Source organism: Mustela nivalis, assembly GCF_964662115.1.
Source record: "Mustela nivalis genome assembly, chromosome: 6".
NCBI classification, from domain to species: Eukaryota; Metazoa; Chordata; class Mammalia; order Carnivora; family Mustelidae; genus Mustela; species Mustela nivalis.
The window spans coordinates 29,874,354-29,899,416 of record NC_139025.1 but is presented as its reverse complement, the minus strand read 5'-3'; the positions used below and the strand labels follow the sequence as shown (position 1 = coordinate 29,899,416).

Sequence of the window (25,063 nt, the reverse complement as noted above, 5' to 3'; positions counted from 1 at the left end):
AGAAATTAGGGTATTTGCCCTTGGTTATCCAGCAGTGACCCACAAAGATGGAACCTTCAAGTGAACTTAGGTCTACTCTCCCTCTTCTTGAGAGTCACAAAGTGTCTTCAACTCTTTAGCACACTGTTGCAAATCCACTCTGGGACTTAATTTGGCCCCCTCCCCTTTGAGGACCGAGTCTGATCCTGTGATTTGGAGACTATCACTCTGTTCTTGGACACATGACCCCTTCTGCCCTCTAGGTGGCTTTTCCCCACAGTGAGGACAGGCTTGATCAGACAGACCACCCTCTTCATTAATGAAAGACAGCCAAAGTAGAAAGACCTGTTGAGTCATCTCTAGGGGGTGTCCTCACCACTTAAGCTTTGTTTGGCGAGGCTCACATTTGTTGACCAGCCCTTTTAGGTTTTAGCTTTTTCTCAACAGTGACAGGCTACATGTTTATTGCTCAAGATCAGCTGCATCATATTAAAACATAAATTTGGTTTTGGTTACTTAATCCTTTCCTGGGTCAGATTCCTGGAGTCCTGGAGGATTCTGCAAGAATTGATCCTTCTTCCAAACAGATTAAGTGAGGACATCATTGGGGATTAAGACTCCTTTCTCTCCTGAGAGAATGGATGGAGGAAAAGGCTCATCTGGTTTGGACAGAAGGTGACAGAGTGATTATAGATTCCTTTCTCATTCACCAGTGTTGCTTAGCAAGATGAAGGCTCATCTTCCTGTTTATATACACTGGTCTGTGGGTTGGCCAGACAAGAGTGGGAGAAATCTTCAGCACGGAATACATCCCCATCTGCTGCTTTCCTCTGACGGGTATAACCAAGAGAGCCAGAAGGTGGTCTGCTTGGTTCAGTGCTTTTCTCAAAAACTTGCTTCTTGAAGCTGGTGATCCTATAGCCTCCATGCCTGGAACTCATCTAGCAAAACAATGGCCTTTGATGGCAATCACCCTCAGGTCACAATGGTACCCAATGATAAGGAGAAATGGTAGGATTTCAATTCCGTTTGCTTTAATTCAACAACTATCGGGACACTGCTAGATTAGACATTAGATAGCAGTGCTGGAATGTACCATAGAGGTCATGATATCCAATTTCCTCTCCACTGAATTTTCCCAGACATATCCCCTCCCCCCAAATGATGGTCCAGTTTCTGAACAAATACCACTAATGACACCAATTTGCTACTAACCAAGATAAGTCATTCCAAGGTTGGAGAGAAAATCTTAACTCCGAAGGAGCCAAGGTAGATCACTTTCCCCACTGGCCTTAGAGCACATGAACTGTGCCTCTGGGGCACATGGTCCTTCAGGTACTAGCATCTAAAGACAGTTTTCTTACCCCACTTCTCAGTATTAAACTCTCTACATTTGAATTAGACAAAGCTGCATTATACTATAGTAACAAATATAGCCCCCCAAATCACAGTGCCTTAAAACAAGAAAAGTTGGTCTCCTGTTCACGCAAAGTCCAATGAGAGGCTACCAATTCTGGCAAGTCTTTATCCAAGTGATGGGTGTGATTCAGGATCCTTTTGTCAAGAGGTTGCAACATCTTGGTGTCTTCTTCCATCCACACAGGGTAGGGAAGCAACAAAATCTCTCTGGGCATTTGTGGCCAAGTCTGGAAGTGGTTGATATCTACTACTCACAGTCCATTGGCCAGAATCCAGTCACATGGCCCAACCCAAGTACAAGGAAGGCTGGGAAAGGTAGTTTTCCTATGTATGCAGGAAGAGGAAGCAGAAGCGGTGAGCATCCAGCCCAGTCTCAGACAGACAGCTCTTTAAGCCACCTCCCTCCACTCAACAGGTTTTAAGCTCTCACCTTCGTATACCTCACCTAAACAAAACTCACACCTTCAAATGTGATGCTTGGATCTGAAGTGAAATTAAGCCTGTCTGATGTGCACTGAGGAGAAAGGGACCATTTACCTCCCTGTGCTTCTGTTGACACATTAATTTTTCTGGCAAACAGATCATCATGACTGACATATGTTGAGTTTATGGGAACTGCTGTTAAGCCACATCTTCTCCATCCTGCCTGGAGCAAGGATCTTCTGAGACAGACTTCATTGAGGGGCAGAGGAACCTACATGGAACGGGTAGGAAGTAGCACAATGTAGAGGGCTGGACTGAGGGGGCGCTGGCCATCAGCAGGGTCTGGGCAAAGAGGGGCAGGAAATGAATTCAGAGGAACGTCTTGCCCAGATGAGCAATGGGACAACATTGGACCAGAGGACAGCAGGGGGCTAAGGAACCCTGACCCCATTAGCTGGCTTGCTTGCCTTTGAGTCTCACCTCCTGCAGGGTCTACAGGGTATGTGCTCCTTCATATGCCCAACATCTCCAGCCTGCCCTTGAACACACAAAGAGCACCCTAGACCCTGCTTGCCAGGAGACCCCTAAATTCCTGGAAATGACCAGAGATGTTCACCTGCCCCACAAATCCAATCTACTGGATGCTCTAACCCATCTCTTCCCCTGAGCTGCCCCACCATTTCCTGTGGGTCACTCTTGTCCTGCTGTAACTTGCTTCCCCAAGGTCAGAGCCATGCTCATCATGCTACCCCAGACATAGACACAGGCTCTTTATCAAAACATGGCCAAGATGAGACATATTTGAGCAAAACTTTACTAAAGGCCTGACCAGGAATCTCTACTGTGGGACAGAAACATATGAAAACAGAATCCTGGAGCTCAGAACTCTGGTGGTCCCTGGGCTGGGCCCAGCTAAGGGGTATACTCCTGGCTCTCTCTTGCACCTGAGCCCCATTGTCCCTGCAGGGGGCCTCTCGGTGCCTCACTCCAGAGCAAGGACCCCCCCACTCTCAGCCTTCTCTGGGCTCCACCTGGGTCTCAGCCTCTTTCCCAAACAAGTTATCATCTCCCCATAAACTTCTGGCCACAGTGCAGTTAATCTATTACACGGTCCTGCCTTAAACCGCTCCACGTCAGAACAGAACTCTCTTATTACGATTGTAAAACCAAAGGCCCATTAGTGTCTTTCTCCAAAATATGAATCAGAAGAGTGATGGCAGCTTTACTGAAGTGGGGTTTTTCTCTCTCCTAGCCATCGAGACTTCAAAAATGCCAGGGGATGCTCTCAGAGGCCTGCCTGACATGGAGCTCTGCCATCGCAAATCAGGACCAAAACTGTCCCTGGAGGACCCCTGGCCCATGAAGCCTGGGTCTGGGAGGGACTCGGCGAGCTGTAAGAAACTGTAGGTGGAGGAAGCATGAGCTCATTAAATGAGCACATCCGCCCTGAGCTCACACCAGCAGAAGCACAGACCTGTAGGTGGGGACACTTGGCCAAAAGGACAAGGGGAGGTCTAGATGGTCCCCAACACACCTGCTTCCAGCCAGGGGCTCTTGGCCATGCCCTGGTGTAGGGCACGCTGGAAGTGAATCCCAGATTGCTTACTGTACACCCAGGCTTTAACTTCTATAGCTGGGTAGACAATTTGGGGTAGCATGTGTTCCACGCCTTACAGCTAAGGCCCCTTAAAAAACTGCAGTAGACACGTTTAAGGAAATAAAATGAAGCAGCCCCAGTAAGCATCTGGGGCTATGGCCGGGAAGCCAGACTCCGCCATCTGGATGAGTCAGCCATCACTCAGCCGTGAGCCAGCACGACGTACTGTCCCCGATCAATACGGGACTGCAGTGGGATGTGGTCAGTGACTCTACTTCTAATTTTCTTGGGAAATATGCAGTGCGAGATGGTGAATGAGATGTAGGCGAGCTGACTACAGTTGTCCGGAAGGATCCCATGAGGCACCTGAGCCCAACACCATCCCGACGCAGCCCCCAGCTCAGGAGGGTGCCTGCCCTCCTCTGTGGGAAGGCCAAAGCCTCTGGCTCCTGGCTGGGGCTGAGCATATGGGGAAGGAGTGGGAGAAGAGTCAGGCTCTGCGGGGAGGATGGGTGGGGGATGCCAGGACCTGTGGGGGTAAAGAGAGGCGGGGGGCATACAGGAGGTGATGTCGAGAAACGAGAAAGGGCAGGTTTGAAGGACCACATAAACAAAACATTGTTTGAATAAGAAAGCATTTCAAAGGTATAAATATTTTGGTACTGGTGATAAAGTCCCAGAGCTTTGTAAATAGGCACTACGTATTTGTAAATTATTTGTAAATTTCTTAATTAGCCTGTGGTATTATTCACGGTCCCGGTCATGCCTACTCTTGTGTCTGCCTGGCAAGGAATATTTTTGCTGGTGTCCCCATACGTGACTGATCAGAAGACTCTCAGAGCAGACCACGTGGGTGCCCAGGGGGAGGAGGGTTGAAATCAATGCCTCCACGCACTCAGGAAGAAAAGAAAAAAACCGGAAACCCCAAAGAACGGTTCCCCTTGGGTCCGTATCATCCGCACCACCCTGTCCCAGGCAGTGGTCATGTAGGATCCTGGGCAGGGCTCACCCAGAGCCAGGGTTCATGTGCAAGGCTGTCGTGGAAAGAAGCTGGGACCCTTGGGTAACACATTTTCATGTCCAGGCATGACCATCCGGTACGTGGGCCACAGGCACAGTCACATACACACGGTGGTGACATCCACCAGCTTCTGGATCATCTGGGCGTGGGTGCCGTGGAAGGGCAGCCCGTCCACCTCCATGCCCACGACCCCCGATACTCCACTCCGGACCTTGTGCCGCACCAGGATGCCCAACATCTTCTCTTCCTGGAAAAAAACGAGGGCAGAGACAGAAGTGGTGGAGCGAGGGGGATACATTTACAAGGGAAGGGAGAGCTTTTGACTTGGTGTGGTCTCTTTTTGAAAAATAAAATTTCACTTAACCATACGGATGCCACTGAGAGACTCATCGTGAAGATTAGGTGTCCTACCTCACACCCCAACTGCCCCAAGCCCCTCCTCAGAAGCAGCCACTTAGAGGAATCTGGGGTGTTCTTCTGGGAGTTACAGTCATGTAACTAAATGTGGTTATTATGGAAAATTGCATTTAGCATTTGTTAAAAACATGGAAGATTCACTTCTGTGGGTACAGTGTGGGCTACTTCCTGCAAACCAGCCCCTGCTTGGCTCTGATCATATGCTGGTGTGGGCCACGTCCCATCTCCCTCAGCATTCTCCAGTGCGGATGGGGGAGCAGCTGGAGAGAGCGGGGCCCTGCAGGAAATGCAGCCTGATCCTGGGCCCGGCAGGCAGGGTTTGGGATCAGACAGGTCTGACTTGGGTCTTCCCTGGCCTCTCCGTGCCTCAGTGTCCTCATCTGTATAATGGGGATGTTAATGATGTTAATGATAATAATAGTAATAATGTCTCCTGAGTGGGTTGTTGTAAGGATTAAATGAGCTAATGCAAGTAAAGCACCTAGTGTGGTTCTTGGCACACAGTAGGTGCTCATGAAATCAGGTAAATTATTATTGGCATGGTTGGGTCCCCTGGCCTTTAACCCAGAGCTTTTTTTCCTTTACCGTACTTGCTGAATTTTTTTTTTTTTTTTAAGTGATTCAATTCTCCTCCTCACTTCCTCCGAAAGTAAGGTCCCAAACAACTACTTGCCTACTTGCCCTCCATGCATCTCCCTCTGGTTAGAAGGTTCTGGTCACCCTGAGAAAGGTGGGTCTAAAGTGAAGACACAAGGAGGATGGTACCCAAGGGGCAGAAGTCCAGCCCATCCTCTCCCTCCTCCTCCCCCAGCAGAGGAGGGGAACGGGTGGAGGGGACCAAGACTCTCCAGCAGAGAGTCTCTGAGAAGGGCTCTTCTCAGGCACTTGCTCAGTGATCCCACCCCCATCAAAGTCAAAGCTGTCTTGCCTGCTACCTGCCACGCCTTGAACCGGGGGATACAGAGGTGAATGGGACACGGTCCCTGCTCTGGGGAGTGCACAGTCCAGATGACTGATCAGGCAGGAATGGTCCGTGGAGATCACAGCACAGGGCAGGGGCATCCAACCCCCATTATCAGACTGGTTCAGGAAAGGCTTTCTGGGGGGGGGTGCATCTAGGACCACAGGTGATAAAAGAGCAGGAATGAGCCAAGCCAGGGGTGCTTGGCAAACTTGTCCAAACAATGGAGAATGAGCTGGCAAAGGTCGCCTGGGAGTGGCTCTCCTCTCCGCTGGTCTGAGAGCCTGCATTTCCATTCTGCCCTGGGAGGGACACCCAAGGGCATTTCCTGGCATCTCTTTGTCCTCCAGCCCCTTCCCAGAGGCTGCCTGGCCCAGAATGCCATTTCCTGCCCTTTGTTTGGGTTTTATTCTTCCATTTCTCTCCCCATTGGGTCATATCCTCTCTTTATGGGGGAGTGCTTCTAGGATCTGGGAGTGGGGGGTGCATTTCCTCCCACACACTGCCTGCTGGCACCATTCCCATCCTTCTGGGCCCCAGGGAGGGTCCTTGGGGGCGTCAGGGTGCATGTGAGCCATCATCAGCTTAGGAATGGGCTGGCACTCAGCCTCTAGGAAGAGCCACAGGAACAGCTGGACCAGCAGGGACAGCCGGCAAATTTCCAGGCATCACTGAACCACCTCAGAAAGTTAGAACTGTTCTGTGCCATGACATTAGCAATGGCTGCGTGGATGTGTACATACGGAAAAATCCACCTGCTGTCCACTTATGGTTGAAGCACTTCTCTATTCCATGTAACTCAGTGTTTCAAAGCTAGCAAGAGAAATGGAGTGGGTTGGGAGTGCTGGAAGAGAACAGGAGCAGGATGAAGCCACAATCCTGCCTTCTCCATGATCTGCGTTATCCATCCGTCCATCCGTCCATCCATCCGTAGTCCCTCCTCTAAGTTGTCATCAGTCAGCTTGTAGCTCCTGACAAGGTCTGAGACATGCCCTCAGATAAACCTCCCGGGCACAGCGAAAGGCCAGAGCGGGCAGGGGGTGCCCTAGATGGTGGCGGCCGCCTTCCCTGGGCTCCCCCGCACGGTGCCCACACCCGACACGGTCACGATCAGATCAGACCCCTGATACAGAAGGCCCCGCTGACAAGCAACTCACACTGCCAAGATGAAGGACATCCCTCACGCCCTAGCCAATCCGGCTGCACCGCCCGCTCAGGCCCCAGCTCTGCCCAGCACTCCTTGATGACTCAGGGATGCGCAGGGAGCGACCTACAGAGCTCCACTGTGAGGATTCCAGTTCTTTCTCCTGTACACGGCATTGCTTCATGCCCCTGGCACCTTTGTTTTGCGGGTCTTGCTGCCTGGAAGGCCCTTCCCACCCTCTCCTACCTGGTTACTTAGAGCCGACTCACTCTCCAAGACCCAGCTCAGTGCCACCTCCTCCAGGCAGCCTGTCTTGAGCTCTCTGAATGAGCTAAGGGCCTGTGCTCTGTCCCCACAGCCCTGCACACTTCTATCCTTCTACCCTCCATCCACCCGCAGTGGATCCCGAGTTCCCTACCCTGGGGCTGGGTCTAACCCTCCATTTTCTCCCAGAGCAAAGCTGGCCTGGCCCAGAGGAGGGGCTCAACACACATGTGTTTGTACTTTTGTTTTGAAAATGTTCCCTTTTATTTTCCTCCTCAGGGTGATACATTATTAATGTATTTATGAAGAACGGTGTAGAAACCCAAAGGGAGTATTTTCCATCCCTGGAGGGTAAGTGTTTGGGTTGTATGAATTTTCCTGGCTGGGTTCATTCTTTTGTGTCTGTGTGAATCAGGAATCACGGGTGAGGCAGGCCCCTGAGGCTTTTTTTCCAGTTCAGATCCAGGAAATGCAAAGAAAGTACCCAAGGCCCTCTGGGCACCACTGGGGCAGGCCATTTCCCTTGAAAATATCCTTCAGCAGCTCTATCCCCCGACCCCAACCCCCACCATATGGCACCGTGGCATTACCAGGAACCGGGAAACTTCTGAGCCTTGGAATGAGCCCAGAGAATGGAGTCAGAGAGACCCAGACTCAGGTCCCAGCTCCCCATCTCGGCTGTGTGGGGGGGGCAAGCCACCTCCCCTGTGGGAATCCCAGCTCCCTCATCTGTAAAGTGGGCACAATACCAATCCAGAGAGGTTTTAGGGAGAAATGGGCAGGCAGGTGGCAGAAAGAGAGAAACAGAGGGACACACCAGGTTCTGGAAGCTCATGTTTCTCAGCAGTGAGGGGCTCTGGGCCTCAGCCACGGGCCGCCTGGGCACTCATCACAATTGCTCTCCCCACCTGAGCTGTTATGTCCAGGCTCAACGCTCGGGAACCCTCCTGCCCTTAGACTGCATTCCCGTCTCCCCAGACCAACCGTCGAATCCAGGGTGTCCCAGTGTGGTCACCCAGAATGTGTCAGATAGGCTGCTTGTCTGGCCTACTTCAGGCCAACTGAGCCAGGAAGCCTGGGGTGGGCTTTGCACTCTGGGGTTTAAGATGACCCTGAGCTCATTCAGATGCCTTTGAGGTGAGGGAACTGCTTGTCCTAACAGGGCACTACATCTGTCCATCCGTCCATCCATCCATACGTTCATTTGTTCATTTATTCATTCATTCTCTAGAATTTACCAAGCACCCTGTTTCCCTCTGCTGGTTGCTGGGAAAGCAGACATAAGAAACTCAGTTTCTGGTCTTGCCTTTAGCAGGCTAGACCTCTGGGGGACCAGACTGGGAAAGCGACCTAGCACAAGAACCCTTCCCTCAACCCTGACTGGGCCCCTGTCAGGGCCTTCCTCCTCACAGGGCTGGGAAGCTCTGCAGAAGGCAAGCTCTTCCTTTCCGTGAACCATAGTCCGCTCTTGCGACCTCTGCCCCTTGGCCAGCTTTTGTCTCTCTCAAGTGGCTGAGGGCACGGTCTGTCTCCCTCCCCCAGGACACCATTCAGGTGTGAGGCCTCAGGCCCCCCCAGTCTTGCCCCTTTCAGGCCACACACCCCAGCTCCCTCCACTGATTCAGGCTCTGCAGCCTTGTCAGCCTGCTGCCTGCTGTCAGGTGAAGGGGAAGCTCAGGCAGAAGCTACAGCTCTCAGGGGAAGTCACCTCAGGCCTGGAATTTCAACATAAACTCAGGGCTTTGGTGCCACTTTCCCAAGATCCAAATTACTCTGGAAAATTCCCGCAGAAGGTGCTCTAGGCTCTGGGAGGAGCAGGGCATGAAGAGGTGGGTTTGAGCCTGGAATCAGAGTCAGCAGATGCGGCCACAGGAACTGAGGCCCAAGGAGGGAATGGCGGAGTCATGGAGTCCTTCTGTTTTTTTAAAATAATCAGCCTAAAATAATCCACATGTCAAAGAGCCACATTGTGGGGTAACAAATTCTGCTTCCCTATAGAGGAAATTCTGCTTCTAGCTGTGGTGGTGCTGTGGTGCTTCCAGCAGTGGTGCTGGCCATCAGTTTATAAGCCAGAACCCTCGACTTGTAACCTGGAACCCTCTGTTCATAGCCTGGAACTCTTGGTTTATAGCCTGGGACCCTCAGCTTATAGCCTGGAACCCTCAGCTTATAGCCGGGAACAGGCCTGCTCATCACGCCAGGATGTGGCCATCTGGTATGTTACCTTGGCAACAGATGGAAGGGCTTGAGTCCAATTCTGCTCCCCAGGTGATCTGGAGGGCCCAACTGCCTTCCTGACGTAATGTCGGTGGACCTCACATGAGTTTAGGATGTACAGCGCACAGGCCAAGGCATAGCCTCCCCAGTTAGAAACACCTAGAACAAAAAAAGATTCTATCATAGAAGTGGAAAGGTAATGGGGTCCGTCACCCTGCCACTCAGCAGCTAGAACTCACCTCAGAGAATGGCCCCAAGGTCAGGGCCACGCGTGGCACCAGAGAACTTGTGAGATACGGATCCGTGGATCCCAGTGCAGACCTACGTCAGAGGAACTCCGCAGGAAAGACAGGGAGCACACGGAGTAGTAATCAGTTCTCCAGGGGATGCTGATTCAAGTTAAAGATCGAGAGGCATTGCTCCAAAACCACCTGGATTACCTACAATTACCCACCGACCAGCCGAGAAGCTTCAGGCTCTCCCCCTAGGAAGCCGCTGCAGATCTTCTGACATTAAGAAACTCTCCTGCATGGCGGACTTGTGTCTGTGATGCTGTGCAGAAGCCGGTCCTCTGAGCGGCTGGCTGACTGTACTCGAAGAGGGTTCCTAGGTTAGCTTCTACCTGCCTTCCTTTTCTGTGAGCCAACCCCAAGGCAGCTCACAGCCCCCAGCGCGAGGACGACCTCCCCGGCTCTTCTCTGACACCTGCCAGAGTTCTTCCTTCAACTGAAGAAGGATTGATGAAGGACCTGCTAGACTCTGGGCGTCAGAGCTAAGAAAGAAAGAGGAGCTCCGGACCCGGGGAGAGAGGGCCTGTGCACCCAGCTGACGCACAGCGAGGGAGGAGGTCACGGAGGGTGATGGGAGCACTCCGGAAGGACCACTTGTCCCGCCTGGTCTGGGAAAAGTTCAAAGAAGAGGGGTCATTTCATACAGGGCTTGTAGGCTGGGCAGGATTTATCAGAGGAAGGGTGGAGAGTGGGGGCCCTGGAGGTAGGAAAAAGTCCCAATATGCAGTGAGTACAAAAGAGTGTGGAACATAAAGAGAAGACATACATCAGAACGAGGCAGGGGAGGGGCTGCTGAGGGGAGGGGCAGCAGGAGAGGGAAACAATCTCAAGCAGGCTTCACGCTTAGTGTGGAGCCCGACATGGGGCCTGATCTCATGACCCTGAGATCATGACCTGAGCCGAAATCGAGAGTCAGATGTTTAACCCACTGAGCCACCCAGGCGGCCCTCAATTATTTCCAGCTAGTTAGATGGTGTTGTCGATTTCAACGATGCCCTTACTCATTTTCTGCCTGCTGGATCTGTCCCTTTCTGACAGAAGGCTAATAAAGTCTCTGTAGATTTTAGAGTAGAATCATCCATTTCTCTTGGTGTCTTTATTAGCTTTTGCCTCACATATTTGACACTCTGTGTTAGGAGCATACGCATGAAGAATTTTATGTCTTGGGGCGCCTGGGTGGCTCAGCGGGTCTGGTGTCCAACTCTTGGTTTCCACTCGGGTGGTGGTCTCGGGGTCATGGGATTGAACCCTGAGGAGTCTGCTTGGGATTCTCTCCTTCCCCTTTTGCCCCTCCCCTGGCTCACACTCACACACACACACTCTCTCTAATAATAAATGAATAAATAAAAACTTAAAAAAATTGTTGTGTCTTTGGGGCACCTGAATGGCTCCATCAGAAAAGCCTGTGACTCTTGACCTTGGGGTTGCGAGTTCAAATCCCAACACTGGGTGTAAAGATTACTTAAATAAAACTTGAAAAAAAGAATTGTTATGTCCCAAACCAAAACAAACAAACAAAAAAATTGTTATATTTTCTTGGAGTATGACCCCTTTACATCATGGACTGCTCCACTTTGATCCTGATAACTTTCCCTGCTTGAAGTCTGCTCTGTCTGAGATTAATATAGCAACTAATGCTTTGTTTTGATTATTGTTCACCCAGTAGATTTTCCTCCCTCCATCCACTTTTAATCTATGTGTGTTTTTATATTTAAAGTGGGTTTCTTACAACTATAGTTGAGTCTTACTTTCTGATCTGCTCTAACAATCTCTGCCTTTTAACTGGGGGTAGTTAGACCACTGACATGTAAGGTGATCAGTGATACGGCTGGATTAATATCTTCCACATTGGTTACTATTTTTTGTTTGTTGTTCTAGCTCTTTTTTTTTTAAAACCCCTGTTTTTGTCTTCCACCCCTTTTCTGCCTGTTGTGGTTTTAAGTGAAGATGTTATAGGATTCTATTTTCTCTCCTTTCTTAGCATATCCATAATACCTCTTTTTTTAAAAAATTATTTTTAATGATTGCCCTGGAGTTTGCAATATACCTTTACAACAAATCCAAGCTCACTTTCAAACAACCATTTCACAGTTAGGGCAAACACTCCTCATTCTTCCTTCTCATTGCTTGAATGATTGCTGTCAATCACTTCACTTACACACAGGAACGTAATTGAATGAGTCATTCCTATTATTGTTTTGAATAAGGTGTTATCTGTTAGACCAATTTCAGAACAAGAAAAATTAAAGTTATTTTGCCTTCACTTATGCATCCTCCAATGCTCTTCTTGGTGCAGATCTGAGTTTCTGACCTATGCAGTTTTCCTTCTCCCTGAAAGTTTCTTTTAACGTTTCTTGCAAGGCAGATCTACTAGAAATGATGCCCTGTTTGAGAAATTCTTTCTTTCTCTTTCACTTTTGAAGGATAATTTCACAGGGCACGGAATTCTAGGTCAGTGGGTTTTTTTCTGCCAACACTTGCAATATGTCATGCTACTCTATGGCCTGTGTGGTTTCTGAGGAGAAGCTGGATGTAATTCCTACCTGAGCTCCTCCTTTACCCTGCTGGTGATCTCTGAGCTTCCTGGATCTATGGTTTAGTGTCTGACATTAATCTGGTGGGGGGGGATCTCAGTCATTATTGTCTTATTTATTTATCTATTTATAGATTGATTTTATTTATTTATTTATTTATTTGACAGACAGAGATCACAAGCAGGCAGAGAGGCAGGCAGAGAGAAAGGGGGAAGCAGGCTCCCCGCTGAGCAGAGAGCCCAATGCGGGGCTCGATCCCAGGACCCTGGGATCATGACCTGAGCCGAAGGCAGTGGCTCAACAGACTGAGCCACCCAGGCACCCCTATTTATTTATTTTTTTAAAAAAGATTTTATTTATTTACTTGACAGGGAGAGAAATCACAAGTAGACAGAGAGGCAGGCAGAGAGGAGGGGGAAGCAGGCTCCCTGCTGAGCAGAGAGCCTGATGCGGGGCTCGATCCCAGGACCCTGAGATCATGACCTGAGCTGAAGGCAGAGGCTCAAAATATTGCTTCTCTTCCTTTCTGTTTTTCTTCTCCTTCTGATATTCCTATTACATGGATGTTTGTCATTGTTCCACAATGCTTGGATATTCTATTCTGTCTCATCCAGTCTTTTTCTCTTGGCTTTCCAGTTTTAGAAGTTCCTATTGTCGTATGTTCAAGGTCACAGGTGATTTTTCTCAGCTGTGTCCAGCCTGCTAGTGGGCCCAGCCAGAGCATTCATCATTTCTGTTGCAGTGTTTTTGATTTCTAGCATTTCTTTTTCATTTTTTCTCAGAATTTCTATGTCTCTGCTTATATGACCATCTGTTGTTTCATGTTGACTACTTTTGGGTGTTTCCTTTCCCCCCAGGTAGGTTGGGATCTGATAAAACCCGAGCCCGCTAGGCTCAGGTAAAACAGTTTCTCCTGAGGGTGGGCCTGGTTATGAATGGAGTGCTCTGGGGGCGCCTGGGTGGCTCAGTGGGTTGAATGTCTGCCTTTGGCTCAACTCATGATCTCAGGGTCCTGCGATCAAGCCCTGCATGGGGCTCCCTGCTCAGTGGAGAGTCTGCTTCTCCCTCGTCCTTCTCCCCTGTTCTGCATACCTGCTCACTCGCTCTCTCTCTCTCTCAAATAAAAAAATAAAATCTTTAAAAAAAAATGGAGATCTCTGATATATTTCAAAATGGCTTCTTCCCTCTACCTCCAAAAGCACAAGGGGATTTTTCTCTGATATCCATGGTGTGGACCAGGTCGAACTAATGGGGCAAAAGTCACAAAAGTGGGGACCCCTTGTGACCAGGGCCCCGTGGAGTTTTGAACTCTTAGAACTGTCCACACTGAATCTCCAGCCATCCATCAGTTGCAGGTTTTCCTACCCTGGTACTAATTCCCTCAGAGATTTCTACTCCTCTCCAGGCTCTGTTTTGAGGATGAAATGGGAGAGCCTTTCTTGGGTATCTGTCAAAAGTCCTGAAACTTGTGGTGCAGTCAAGGGAGGAGAGATGGGTTCCTTTAGGACCTTTAGGACCTGGACATGGGCAAGGTCGGTCCTGATGGGAAAGGGAAGGACAGGGCAGCCTGGGGCAGAGGTAAGTCTGAAGAGAGGTGGGAAGAATTTTGCCCCCTCCGAACATTTACCAGATTGTTCACCTCCCTTCCACCATGCAGGAGGCACAGAGGAAAGCATGGTTGACTCCTCTTCAGAGAGGTCTTCCCTGACCACCGATCTAAAGTGGCCTGCCGGCCCTGTCTTTCATCTCCCTGTAGCATCTCGTACTACTTAGCACGAGCTGGTGTATTTCTTTCTTAGGGCTCCTTGTCCATCTGCCCCCACTAGAGCAAGAGCCCTGTGGAGCACGACCCTTGCCACACTAACTCCAGGACCAGTGTTTGTTGGATGACTGAATGAGAGGCCTAAGGCTGAGAACCAGGTCCTCATCTTGACCTGGCACCCTGGAGACTCCACTCTCGGGGGAGGGGAGCTTCTGGCTGGACAGGCTCCAGGCCTCCAGGTCCCTCCTCCTGGGGAGCCGGGTCTGACTGGCCCACCATCTGAGCACTCACCAGTGATGATGGCAAAGTCAGCCTCCACGTCACAGGCGATCACATCCCCATTTCGTATGTGTCTCTTCACAGCCTCCTTGACTTTGCCCATCCCAAGCTCATTGCCCCCATCACCGATCCCTAAAGGGAAGAAGAACCAAGTCAGTCCATGTACAGGATCCGACAGAATTGGGGAGGACGGTTTGGGAGCAGGGGAGCCCCTTCGCATGGGTTGTGTTGCCTCAGGAAGGGGAAAAGGATGGGCTTGGGGTCTATTTTCAGACAACCAGGAGATGTACTTCTCCTTCAGGTCTTCTAGAGGCTTCTTTAGGTAAAAGTGAGTTGAAGTTTGGAATTCACCAGCGTGCGGCCATGTCCCCTACTGAGTCTCACTCCCTAGTCACAGATAGGGACCCCTATGCTGGTGCTACCAGGTCCATGGGAGAAGCAGGTGTGGCTTTCCTCAACTTTTGAGTGGCTCCTGTTCAGGGATGGGCTACAAGGTCATGAGCCCCATCTGTGCGGTGGCGAACAGGTAGAGATGGTTAAGCTCAATTCTGCCATTTGCTTTAAAGGTTTCTGGTGAAAGAGGATGAAATACAGGTGTGTCAGTTCATCTTCGTCTATGCTAGAGGGGTGCCCGGTGCCCTGGGAAGTAGCTGAATCAGGACTCTGTACCACAGGGGGAGTTGGTTGGCTGGTGAAAGAGACCCCATTTAAAGGCGGAAGAGGCATCCAAGGGTTTGTTAATTTGTGTAATAAATGCTAGAACAAACATGCTACAATAAATCAGTGTTCGAAATTATTTAACTCTTTGGTGAATGGTGTTGAAGATAGGGGATTGGCTAAAAATAAAAACCAGGGTTCCCCCCTCACAGGCACACGGTGAAAATAATGTAACCAACCCCGCAACCTGCTGCCGTCTCGGGTGGTGCTAGAGGACCGCCCTTGGTCCTGTGTCCTGCTGTTTCTGGAGGATTCTGTGGGTCAGAGGTCAGCAGGGAGACAGTTGTCGCTGCCTCAAGGTAACAGGTCCCCCAGGCACTGGACTGAGGCATGGTTGCATGGCTGTTTCTGTGTGGATTTCTACAGAGGCCTAGAACGCGTGCAAAAAATCCAGCTGAGGCCACATTCATCGTGAGGTGGTGGACGGGGACGAGAGCTCCCCACCTCGAGCACTGGAGACCTGGACACAGCCGAAAGAATCAGACGGTCTCAATGGCCTGGTGCCTCAGGTCCACACCCTGAGGACTTCTCTCTTCATCAGACTAAGACAGACTGACACACATCCTTTTCTAGGCCCACGGCAGCGACCGAATGAAGGGAAACCATGACAAAGCTAGCATTGGTGTTTGTCTACGTCTGTCTCTGGTCTTTCGTACTTCATGAATTTTGTCTTGTTTGCTCCCCAGGTCAGTCCTGCCTGGGCCTTGTTTTCTTCACCTGAGGACACTCCCGGGGTCTCTGAGAGGGGCGGGAGCTGGGTGCGAAGCGGCAGGTCAGTATTAGGTCCGTGACAAGCCAGCAGCCTGCGGAAGCTGAGGAACGGGGTGTCGATGGAACAGAGGAGAGGAAAGACAGGGATGGTCCTACAGGGCAGGGGACCGTGGGGACCCCTGGAGAAGCCTGGGCTCCTGAGGATAAAAGGAGGCTCCAGAGGTCGACAGAGGGAACAGTTTGAAGGCACAGCCAGCTCGACTTGCTTCCTCTGCAGTCTTGGGGGCAGCCTTGGGGGGATCAGCAAAGATTGGGGGTCCATTTGGCTGGGAAAGAACAGCACCTTCGGATCCTGATCTCCCCTTTGACTTGGGGACCCCTTCCTTCCCCACTCTGGGCATTCCTTCCCCCAGCCCTCAAGTCCTTGGCCTGTCCAGCCCAGGGAGGCAGGAAGCTGAAGCCAAGTGTGCTGTGGGTACCACACCCAAGGCCTCTTCTGGGAAAGACCAGGCGCTTTGCAGAAATTTTCTACTCAACCAGGAAGACTTTCATTGTCTCATCAAAAACCTCAAAAGCCAAAGGTGACTAATGAGTCCGGGAACCACTCTAAAGTGTCTGAACAAAGAGAACAATTAAACACAGAATGAGAAACTTGCCTTCATTACCCGAGGGTCTATACCCAGCCCCAGGGGAGGAACGCTGCTCTGGGAGTTGGGTCAAGCCTTTCAGAAATTCATTAAGGCAACAGGATTCCATGAAAAACATGTCGGAAGGGATTCTGGGAGTCTGGACTCCTAAATTCTACCCGCATCACTAATGGGCTAGGTGACCTCGAGGAACCTCCCTGGGCCTCATTTTTGAACACTCTGCCTGTCTTATCTACCTTCCAGGGTTTTAAAGAAGCTTCGACAGCATATGGATGTGAAACCTTTTTGAAGACCATATAGTTCTGTACAAACACAAGTGGTCACATTACTATATCATTAGCAGTCAAAATATTGTACTAATCAACGAAATGAGTGCACTGAGAAGATGAAACAGTATATGTGGTAACTGTGTCCTGTATGACTAATAGTATATACCTTGTGTCAATTTTATTATTATTATTATTTGATTATTAGTTTTAATATTTTAGAGCTGGGCCAGTCGACGTGCTCGATTAAGCATCATTTCCCTTTCTTGCTTGTGGGAATGTTGGATTTCTAAGTGATGGTGTCTTTATCATCTAAACTGGCCATAATAAACAATGCTGGGGCAGAAAGCTACAGTCCCCATAGAACTCCTTCCTGTCATTCTATAGTGTTCTATAGTCAGTAAAAAGGCAGTTAGCGCTGACACATTCTTGCTGAATTCTCAGTGCTCCCCGCTTACCGGTTGATGAGATTCCAGGAATCTTCCATGATGCCAGGAAAAGGTCATCAATGGGGTCAACCAAGTGCTTGATGTTCATCTTCCTGGCGTTGTAGTAATTGCCATCGGCAGCCCTTCCTGCACGCTCAATTGCCACCAGATGGTCGAATCTGCCAGGAAGCAAGGACATGGTGGCCTTATGGGAGGGTGGCTGCCTGGCTGGGTCATGTGTTTGTGTGAAGGACCCTTGCATTTTTTCTCTGTTTCCTTCACTCCTACAGAATTTGGCTTAGCCTTTAGGTCTAACTGCTAGGGCTTGTACTGGGGGCTTGTCTATCAGATTATTTAGAAAAATATCACCAGAATCTTGGGGCACCCGGGTGACTCGGTTTGTTGAGCATCCAACTCTTGATTGTGACTGAGGTCTGATCTCAGGGTTGTGAGCTCGAGCCCCGCGTTGGGCTCCAGGCTCTGCTCAGTCTGTTTGAGATTCTCTCTCTCTACCTCCGCCCCTCCCCACCGCACATGTGCACACGTGCACGCGCGCTCTCTCTCAAATATACAAATAAAATCTTTTAAAAAATGAAAATATCATCAGAATCTTTAACAGTTCATTAGAGTCAGAGGCTGTGGATCTAGGAAGGCTGACGGTCAGGGTCACGTACTGGACGCTGCCGGTGTCCTGGCCCAATCTCCACCAGCCGGTGGGCGCCAGCACCCGGAGGTCTAAGCATTGCCTGCTCTTGGTGCACCACTGCCTTCTCCCAGGATCTTGTTCCGTTTACGTACACAGACAGACTTAAAGAGTTGAAATGGAAGACAAATGAATCTAATGCAAGACCGAGATTAGATAGGTGGCATAGACAGTGACAGCAGGCTTATGGGGTGCGGAATCAGATGGTGTAGGCTCCTGTCCAGACTCTCACGCTCCTGGCCTTGGCCAAGTGCTTAGCCTCTCTGACCCACGTTTGCTACATCCGATGACCTGACCATAGGGCTGGTCTCATACAGTGGTGAAAGGAATCTCCCTGGGCCTCACTGTAGGACACTGAATTATCGACTTCACAGGGTTTCAAAGAGGCTTCAACAATATAATGGAGAAAACACACGAGAGGTACTTTGCAGACAGGCCCGTACCTACTCAGTGCATGGTAACTGGTGGTCTTGGTGGCTGTTATCATTATCAGGAGGAATCTTGTCTTGATAAACCAACTTATGAAAATTGCACCTTTATGGCTCTCTAAATCCCCCACAATGGAATTCTTTATTTTTTGTAAGATTGATTAACTAATTACAGAGAGCGAGAGATCAACTAAGATCAGTATGTTCTCTGTCCGTCAGAGGGCGAGGGAGAGAAAGAGAGAGAGAATTTCAAGCAGGGATCCCTGCTGAGCATGGAGTCTGAAGCTGGGCTTGATCTCATGACCCTGAGATTGTGACCTGAGCTGAAATGAAGAGTCAGGTGCTTAACTGACTGAGCCACCCAGGTGCCCCATGATGGAGTTCTTTAAAATCTTTGCTGTGGAAAACCGTGTGGCTGTTCCTCAAAAAATGTGAAATAGAATCACCACAGGGTCCAGGGATTGCACGTCTGGGTGCGCACCCCAAAGTACTGAAAGCAGGGTCTCAAAGAGATGCTGGGACTCCTTTGTTCACAGTAGCATTATTCACACTAGACGACAGGGACAAACAGAGGGACAGAGAGGCAGACTGTGGCACGCACATACAAGGGAATATTATCCAGCCTTACAAAGAAAGGAAATTCTAACAGATACCGCAACGTAGAGGAATCTTGAGGATAATTTGCAAACTGAAATAAGCCCATCACTGAAGGACAAATACCGGATGGTCTCACTCTTATGAAGGACAACAGCAGTCGATTCACAGAGACAGAAGGTAGGGGCTGGGGTCCCGGGGGAATGGACAGTCGCTGTTTAATGGGTACAGCATTCCCATTTGGGAAGATGAAAACGTTCTGGAGATGGACAGTGGGAATGGCTGCACACCGGTGCAAGTCGACCTTGATGTCACTGAACTGCGTGCTTAAAATGGTAACATTTATGTTATGTATATTTTACCTTAATAAAAAAAAATCTAAACTCTGAGTGCCTGGCTATGCCCCCCGTTGTATAGAATGTGGTGACATCATAGATGTTTGGGATCAGGCCACTGAGAAGGTTTTATTTATTTATTTATTTTTATGGAGAGGCAGGCAGAGAGAGAGGGAAGCAGGCTCCCTGCTGAGCAGAGAGCCCGACGCGGGACTCGATCCCAGGACCCTGAGATTGAAAGACCCCTCCCCTAGAAAGACCCCTCCCCTAGTAGACAGATAGGATAACTAACCGCTTGTTTGCTTTTCTGTAAACCGCTGGCTTTTAGGTATAAGATTAGGTTATTAATTGCGTGATTAATTGCTCTCTTGCCCTTCTGTAACTGCTTGGCTTATAGAAATAATAGGGACGCCATGATGGCATTCCTACCTTCCCCCTTCTTGTTCCCCCTTCCCGCCTCTCTCCTCCCGCGCGTGGGCCCTCAGAACCAATCAGCCTGTTCCCCCTTCCCGCCTCTCTCTTCTCGCGCTCGGGTCCCCAAAGCCAATCAGCAAACTCCACGTATGCCTTTTTCAAAAGTTCTGTCAACCAATCAGTTGCGCCCCACCCAAAACTTGTTTGTACCTGTCTATAAAAACCCGGCACCACCCCAGCCGGGTGTGCTCAGCTAGCAGGAGCTGTTGACCACCCGCAGGCTCGCGCTGACCACCCGCAGGCGCCTGCGTAACAATAAAGAACCTCTTGCTGATTGCATCCAGTGGCAGTGTTGGATTCTTGGGTAAGGGGATCCGCGGGTCTTTCAAGATCATGACCTGAGCCGAAGGCAGCGGCTTAACCCACTGAGCCACCCAGGCGCCCACACTGAGAAGGTTTTAGAACGTCATCCTGAGACTACATGCCTGGGGCTGAAAAAAAGCAGCCACTGAGAAGCAGAGTCAACCGGAGGAAGGAGACTTGACCTTGAATTTCCCCTAGACCTATATCCATGGTGATGAAAAGCCTGTTTGGAACAGGACCTCCAACTAAGATCAGTATGTTCTTTGTCCGTCAGGGAGAACACCACTTCTGGACCTTCCCTCCAGGAGAATGTCAGTTATATACCTTATGGGTGGATTGATTTTTTTTTTTTTTCAGGCCAGCAGGAACCATTTAGCTACAGTGGGAAGGAATGCACTCCTGGGAAGCCGGCTGCCTGAGAAGAGTTAACACATCTTCTCCAAAGACAGCACACGCCTCTCTCGCCACAATAATCTGATCTGTCTGGCCCCCCCTCCACTCAGCGAACAGAGCAGCACCTGCGTTAACAGGCATCGGGGATCCCACCCAAGAGAATTTTCTAGCTTCTCCCTGAAGATCCAGAGCTCTGTTTACATGTCAACCATCTGGAGAATAGAAACATCTCTAATAGGAACCACACATGTTTTTGCAGTTTTAAATAGCATATGGGACCCACAATTGAACTTTGTTTTGGTGACTTGTGGTCCTCGTTATGATCATCAATTCTGCTGTGAGCTGCAGAACAGCACACACGCCAGGCCTATGGAAGCAGGGTTTTTAAGCTCTAAATGGACACTTATTAGTGGGTTGTGAAATAAATTGATTAGGCTAGGTTGACATTTCCAGAAAAGTAAAACAGAGCACTGTAGAATAGACTAGAACAGACTGGGGTAGAAAGCGTCAGAATAAATTGCACATAGCAAGGGTAAAGGCTGTTTTCTGAACCTTTGTTTTAGTTGTGCATATGAGTATGCGTGTGTGTGTACACACGTGTGCATACCAGTTTACAGCGCAAAAGGTATTACTGTTGTCAAAAAAGTTTAAAAAACACTATTAAAAAGATAAGATCTGAAACACACCCTACATACAATAAAGATGTATTTTCCAAAATATCTGATCACAACACACAGTAAAAAACACACCCACTTGCACAAAATGTCACGACAGCGTACTTACCGTCACCACACAGGACGGACGATGGTATGTCTGCTTCTCATTCTTCTTGCAAACGTGCCGGTGACCCCACCAAAATGACTCCCTGCTCTCTAAGGGGTCATGACCCTGTTTGACCCATGCTAGGTTTTGGTTCTTGTAACTTTGCTCTCTTCTCCATCTATGGACATGCCGTCTCTCAGGGAGCTGCTATGCCCAGAGATGCCATGAGAAGCCCCCAGGACACCCTGAAACTCAGAAGCCTGCCCCATTAGACCCCCTGGGCTCATGGCTCTGTTCTTCCTGGAGTCATGAAAGTGAGAACCATCGCCAGCTTACACGGGGATGGGACACACGTACCTCGGTGACTTGGGGTCCCCATCTTTGCAGAGAAATGCTTGAGCAGCTCCCGCTGATTCACCTTGGAAAGTTAGCAAGGGGACTGCTGTCTTCAGAACACCTTGAAAATAAAGGCGAAGGACGGATACGTCAGCCCTGGTGTTGCATTTTGGGCATTCATGGTGGCTTTTCAAAAGCTTCTTTGGAAAATATCACTATCATTACGGAGCTGCACCTACCTGTCGAATACTTTGTTAGGAAACCTGAGAGAGACCTCAGTCCAAGAATATTTGCTTACTTTTAGTCCTGAGTAAACTCTAGGGTTGGCGGATTGTGTGACCCTGAGGGGCGTGGAATTGGGCTATTTCACCACTCTCGGGGGCAAGCAAATATGCTGCCTGTAGATAGTCCACGAGACCCCGTGAACGGAGGCCTATTCTGGCTCACTGCCATCGTGAGTGCCGGGGACACGTGGTGACCATGGTGACGGGGAGCTGGCCCTCCGCTAAGCACGGGGCATGCATGCTCTCACTTAATTGTCACAATAATTCTCTGTGATAAGAACCATTATTAAGCCCATTTTACAGAAGAGGAAAACGGAGGTTCAGAGGTGCTACATAAGTTGGGTGAAGCAAGACCGGAGGTCAGGGTCCCAACCCCAGAACACTCCAAGTTCTCATCTGCTCTCCTCCCTGCATTCCTCCCTGCATACCTTCAGGGAAGTTCCGGAACAACAGTGGAGAGGTCCCAGAGGCTGGGTGTGGAACTGGTTACTGGTATTGCAGTGACTGCCAGAGTGAATTTGACTCTCAAAAGCAGCACCTTCCCTAATTGCACTAACAATACATATTAACATAGAATATGTGGGAAGCACACACAGACCCCAGATTAAAGTAAGAGTGACTTGGTTTTTATGAAGGCATCCACTTCCTAGCAGTTGGGGGTAGAAGGCTTGTGCATTCCCGGGCCCAGGATGAGGTCTCCACGCAGATGGTTAACAGTGGGCCTGTGACAGGGACGGACCCAGCGTCTACGTTAAAACCATGGGCTTGTGTTATAAATGCTGCTTCTCACCCCGGCTTCACAATAGGGCTGCCCCAAGCCCTTCGGGAGCTGCCACCGCCTCCCCAGTGGGTGGAGACAGAATCATTATCAGAGACCCTAAGGGGCCCCCCATGTGACTCCCTTCAACCACCCGTTGTCTCAGGGGGAAAGTCAAAAGGAGAACAGTCAGTCCACCAAGGGATACTCACCGAGCACATTCTACAAGGGACAAGCGGGGGGATTGGGGCTGGGCTGGGGGCGTGGTCACAATATGAAAGACCCAGCCCCTTTCTGTGCTGGGAGGGGCAGCCTGGTGACCTGGCAAGGGGACTGACCACCTCCAAACAACCTTCCCAGCTGTGTGACCTTGGACAAGCCACAGAGACTCCCTTAGCTGGGGTTTCCTCCTCTGCAAAATGGGGTTAGTCATGTGTCCCCCGACCCAGGATTGCTATGGATGCGATGGTGTGAGCTGGGGGTCTGGCATGTAGTAGGTGCTAAGTTAAGGCTGGTGCGTTCTTCCTTCCTGACATCGGATCATGGATACAGGATACTGGTAAGAAGGGGCACTGGGGAGCCAAACAGGGCAGGGAACATAACATACCCCTCAGGGGGCACACACAAGAAGAGCCTCGGCAAAGGAATGTTGGCAAGATGGGAGCCCGCACCTGAGCTGCAAAGAATCCATTTATCCATTTGGTCCATTGAGGCCCAAGATAGGGAAGAAATGACTAAGCTTTTTCTTCTTTAAACATGTGCAACCTCTGGTTAGAAGAGGAACTGAACTAATTTTCATTAAAAGGCCACATCTCTTTCCCTTTCTTCGTCCACATGTCACAAAGGTTCTGCAAAATTGAATAGAGCAGATGGCCGCCTTCGAAACCACCCCATGGGTGAGCCCCAGTTCTGAGCTCGCGGGCAGCGGGAGCCCCTGAGCCAGGCCAGCCGGTGAGCTGCGAGGGCAGACCTGCTTCTGGGAAAGTGGACAGCTAAAAATATCCAAGCCGCTTGTCAGATGGGGGAGGCTGCTGAGCCTGCTGGCAGCGGCTGGCCGCAGCGCTGTGGCCTGTGCCTCCTCCTTGTTCACCATACCATCCTTCAGTTTCCCCTGGTCCTCCGTGCGGTTCCTTCCCAGCCTCGCTGGCTGGCTCCCTCTCCCCTCCTTGACCTTTCAGTGTGGAGCGTTCCAGGGTATAATCCTGGGACCTTCTCTCTGTCTCTTTTTCTCTAGGTGATCTCACTCTGTGTCTGGACTTAAAAGGCCATCAATATGCCATCAACATGCCAACTGGTCTCCAATTTATCTTTCCAGCCCAGACGGCTCTCCTGAACTTGACTTGTAGATCTGTCTACTTGACGTCTCCACTGATGTGGGTCCCCTGCCGCCGCACCCTCTCCATCACCCTCCCTGACCTGCGGAGGCCTCCTCTTCTCCCATCTCACCCCTGCATCCAATCCACCCAGAATCATGACCCTACGTTCAAAATAGAGACAGGGCTGTCTACTTCTCGAAACTTCCACCCACACCATTTGTCTGTTTGGGGTTCTCTGAAACCAGAGTCTGACCCAAAGACTTGGGTGCAGGCGGTTTATTTGGAAGATGATCCCAGGAGGCAGGTGATGGGCAGAAAGTGAGGGCGGGAAGGAGGAAAGCCCAACAGGAGGGAATGGGCACATTCGAGGTCACTGCTCTAGGCAATGGGGTCCCAGTTCCACGGAGACCTGCCTGTCTCTGAGAGGTTGAGGGGTTCCCAGAAGCATCAGTCCCCTTACTAGTGGACTGAGTGGGTTTGCACAGCTTTGAAGAAAACCTGAAAACACCAGCTTGCCATGGGGCCTGGTCAGGTCTGTGTGGTGCCCCAGGTGGTCATTCCAGCGGTGGCTGAAGTCACTGGGGACCAAAGAGATGGGCACCCCAAGCCATCTCATCTCCTTGCAGGGACCTGTCCAGTTTCGACCCTTGTCCCTACAGCTACCTGGGTGATGGTGATTCTTTAAAGCTGAAGCCAGAATGTGGCCCTCCTCTGCTCGGTGCCCTTCTAGGGCCCCCTCCCACCTGGAATAAAAGCCCAGTTGCTCCCAGGTCCCTGGAGGCCCTTCCAGGCTGCCCCCATGATCCTTCTGTCCTCCCTTCTGGCTTCTCTTGTCCTCATGTGTACCAGGCCACTCAGCTGGCCGGTAGCCCTTTCTTAAACCTACCAGGACTCCCAGACTGCCCGGCTTCTGCTTTGGCCATGGTCACAGACTGGGGCCTCTTCCTTCAGCAACTTCACAGTCTTGGCTCTGCTGTCACCCTGTCCACGAGGCCTTCCCTGACCATCCTGTTTAGAACTGCAGCCTACCACCTGGGCTGCCACCCCTATCCCCTTATCCTGGCCTGCTCCCCCACCCCCAGCATTTACACCTGCTTATGGACCACACACTTCCCTTTATCCCCATGTGGTTTGCCGCCCGCCACACTCCCCTGGGATGCGCTTGCCCATGAGGGCAGGACGGTGTCAGGCTTAACCATCGATGGCTCTCAACATCCTACGACAGTGCCTGGCACAGAGTAGGTGTTCCGTACACATTTGTTGTGTGACATGGCTTCTGTGTGCTCAGATATAGCCTTTGGA

General features: G+C 50.3%; 1 protein-coding gene across 2 annotated transcripts in view; it reads right to left on the bottom strand.

The window, feature by feature from the left end:
• Window positions 1-991: 991 nt before the first annotated feature.
• DGLUCY (D-glutamate cyclase) overlaps window positions 992-25,063 on the bottom strand; it is a 75,093-nt gene continuing 51,021 nt past the window's right edge. For both annotated transcript variants that reach the window (XM_082735626.1, XM_082735627.1), the window contains 5 exons: window positions 21,426-21,525; window positions 17,107-17,255; window positions 14,320-14,439; window positions 9,450-9,601; window positions 992-4,686 (listed from right to left, as the gene is read on the bottom strand). In XM_082735626.1, coding sequence (XP_082591752.1) covers window positions 4,537-4,686; window positions 9,450-9,601; window positions 14,320-14,439; window positions 17,107-17,255; window positions 21,426-21,525 — 671 coding nt within the window. In that variant the 3' untranslated portion in view covers window positions 992-4,536. The remainder of the gene's footprint in view (window positions 4,687-9,449; window positions 9,602-14,319; window positions 14,440-17,106; window positions 17,256-21,425; window positions 21,526-25,063) is intronic.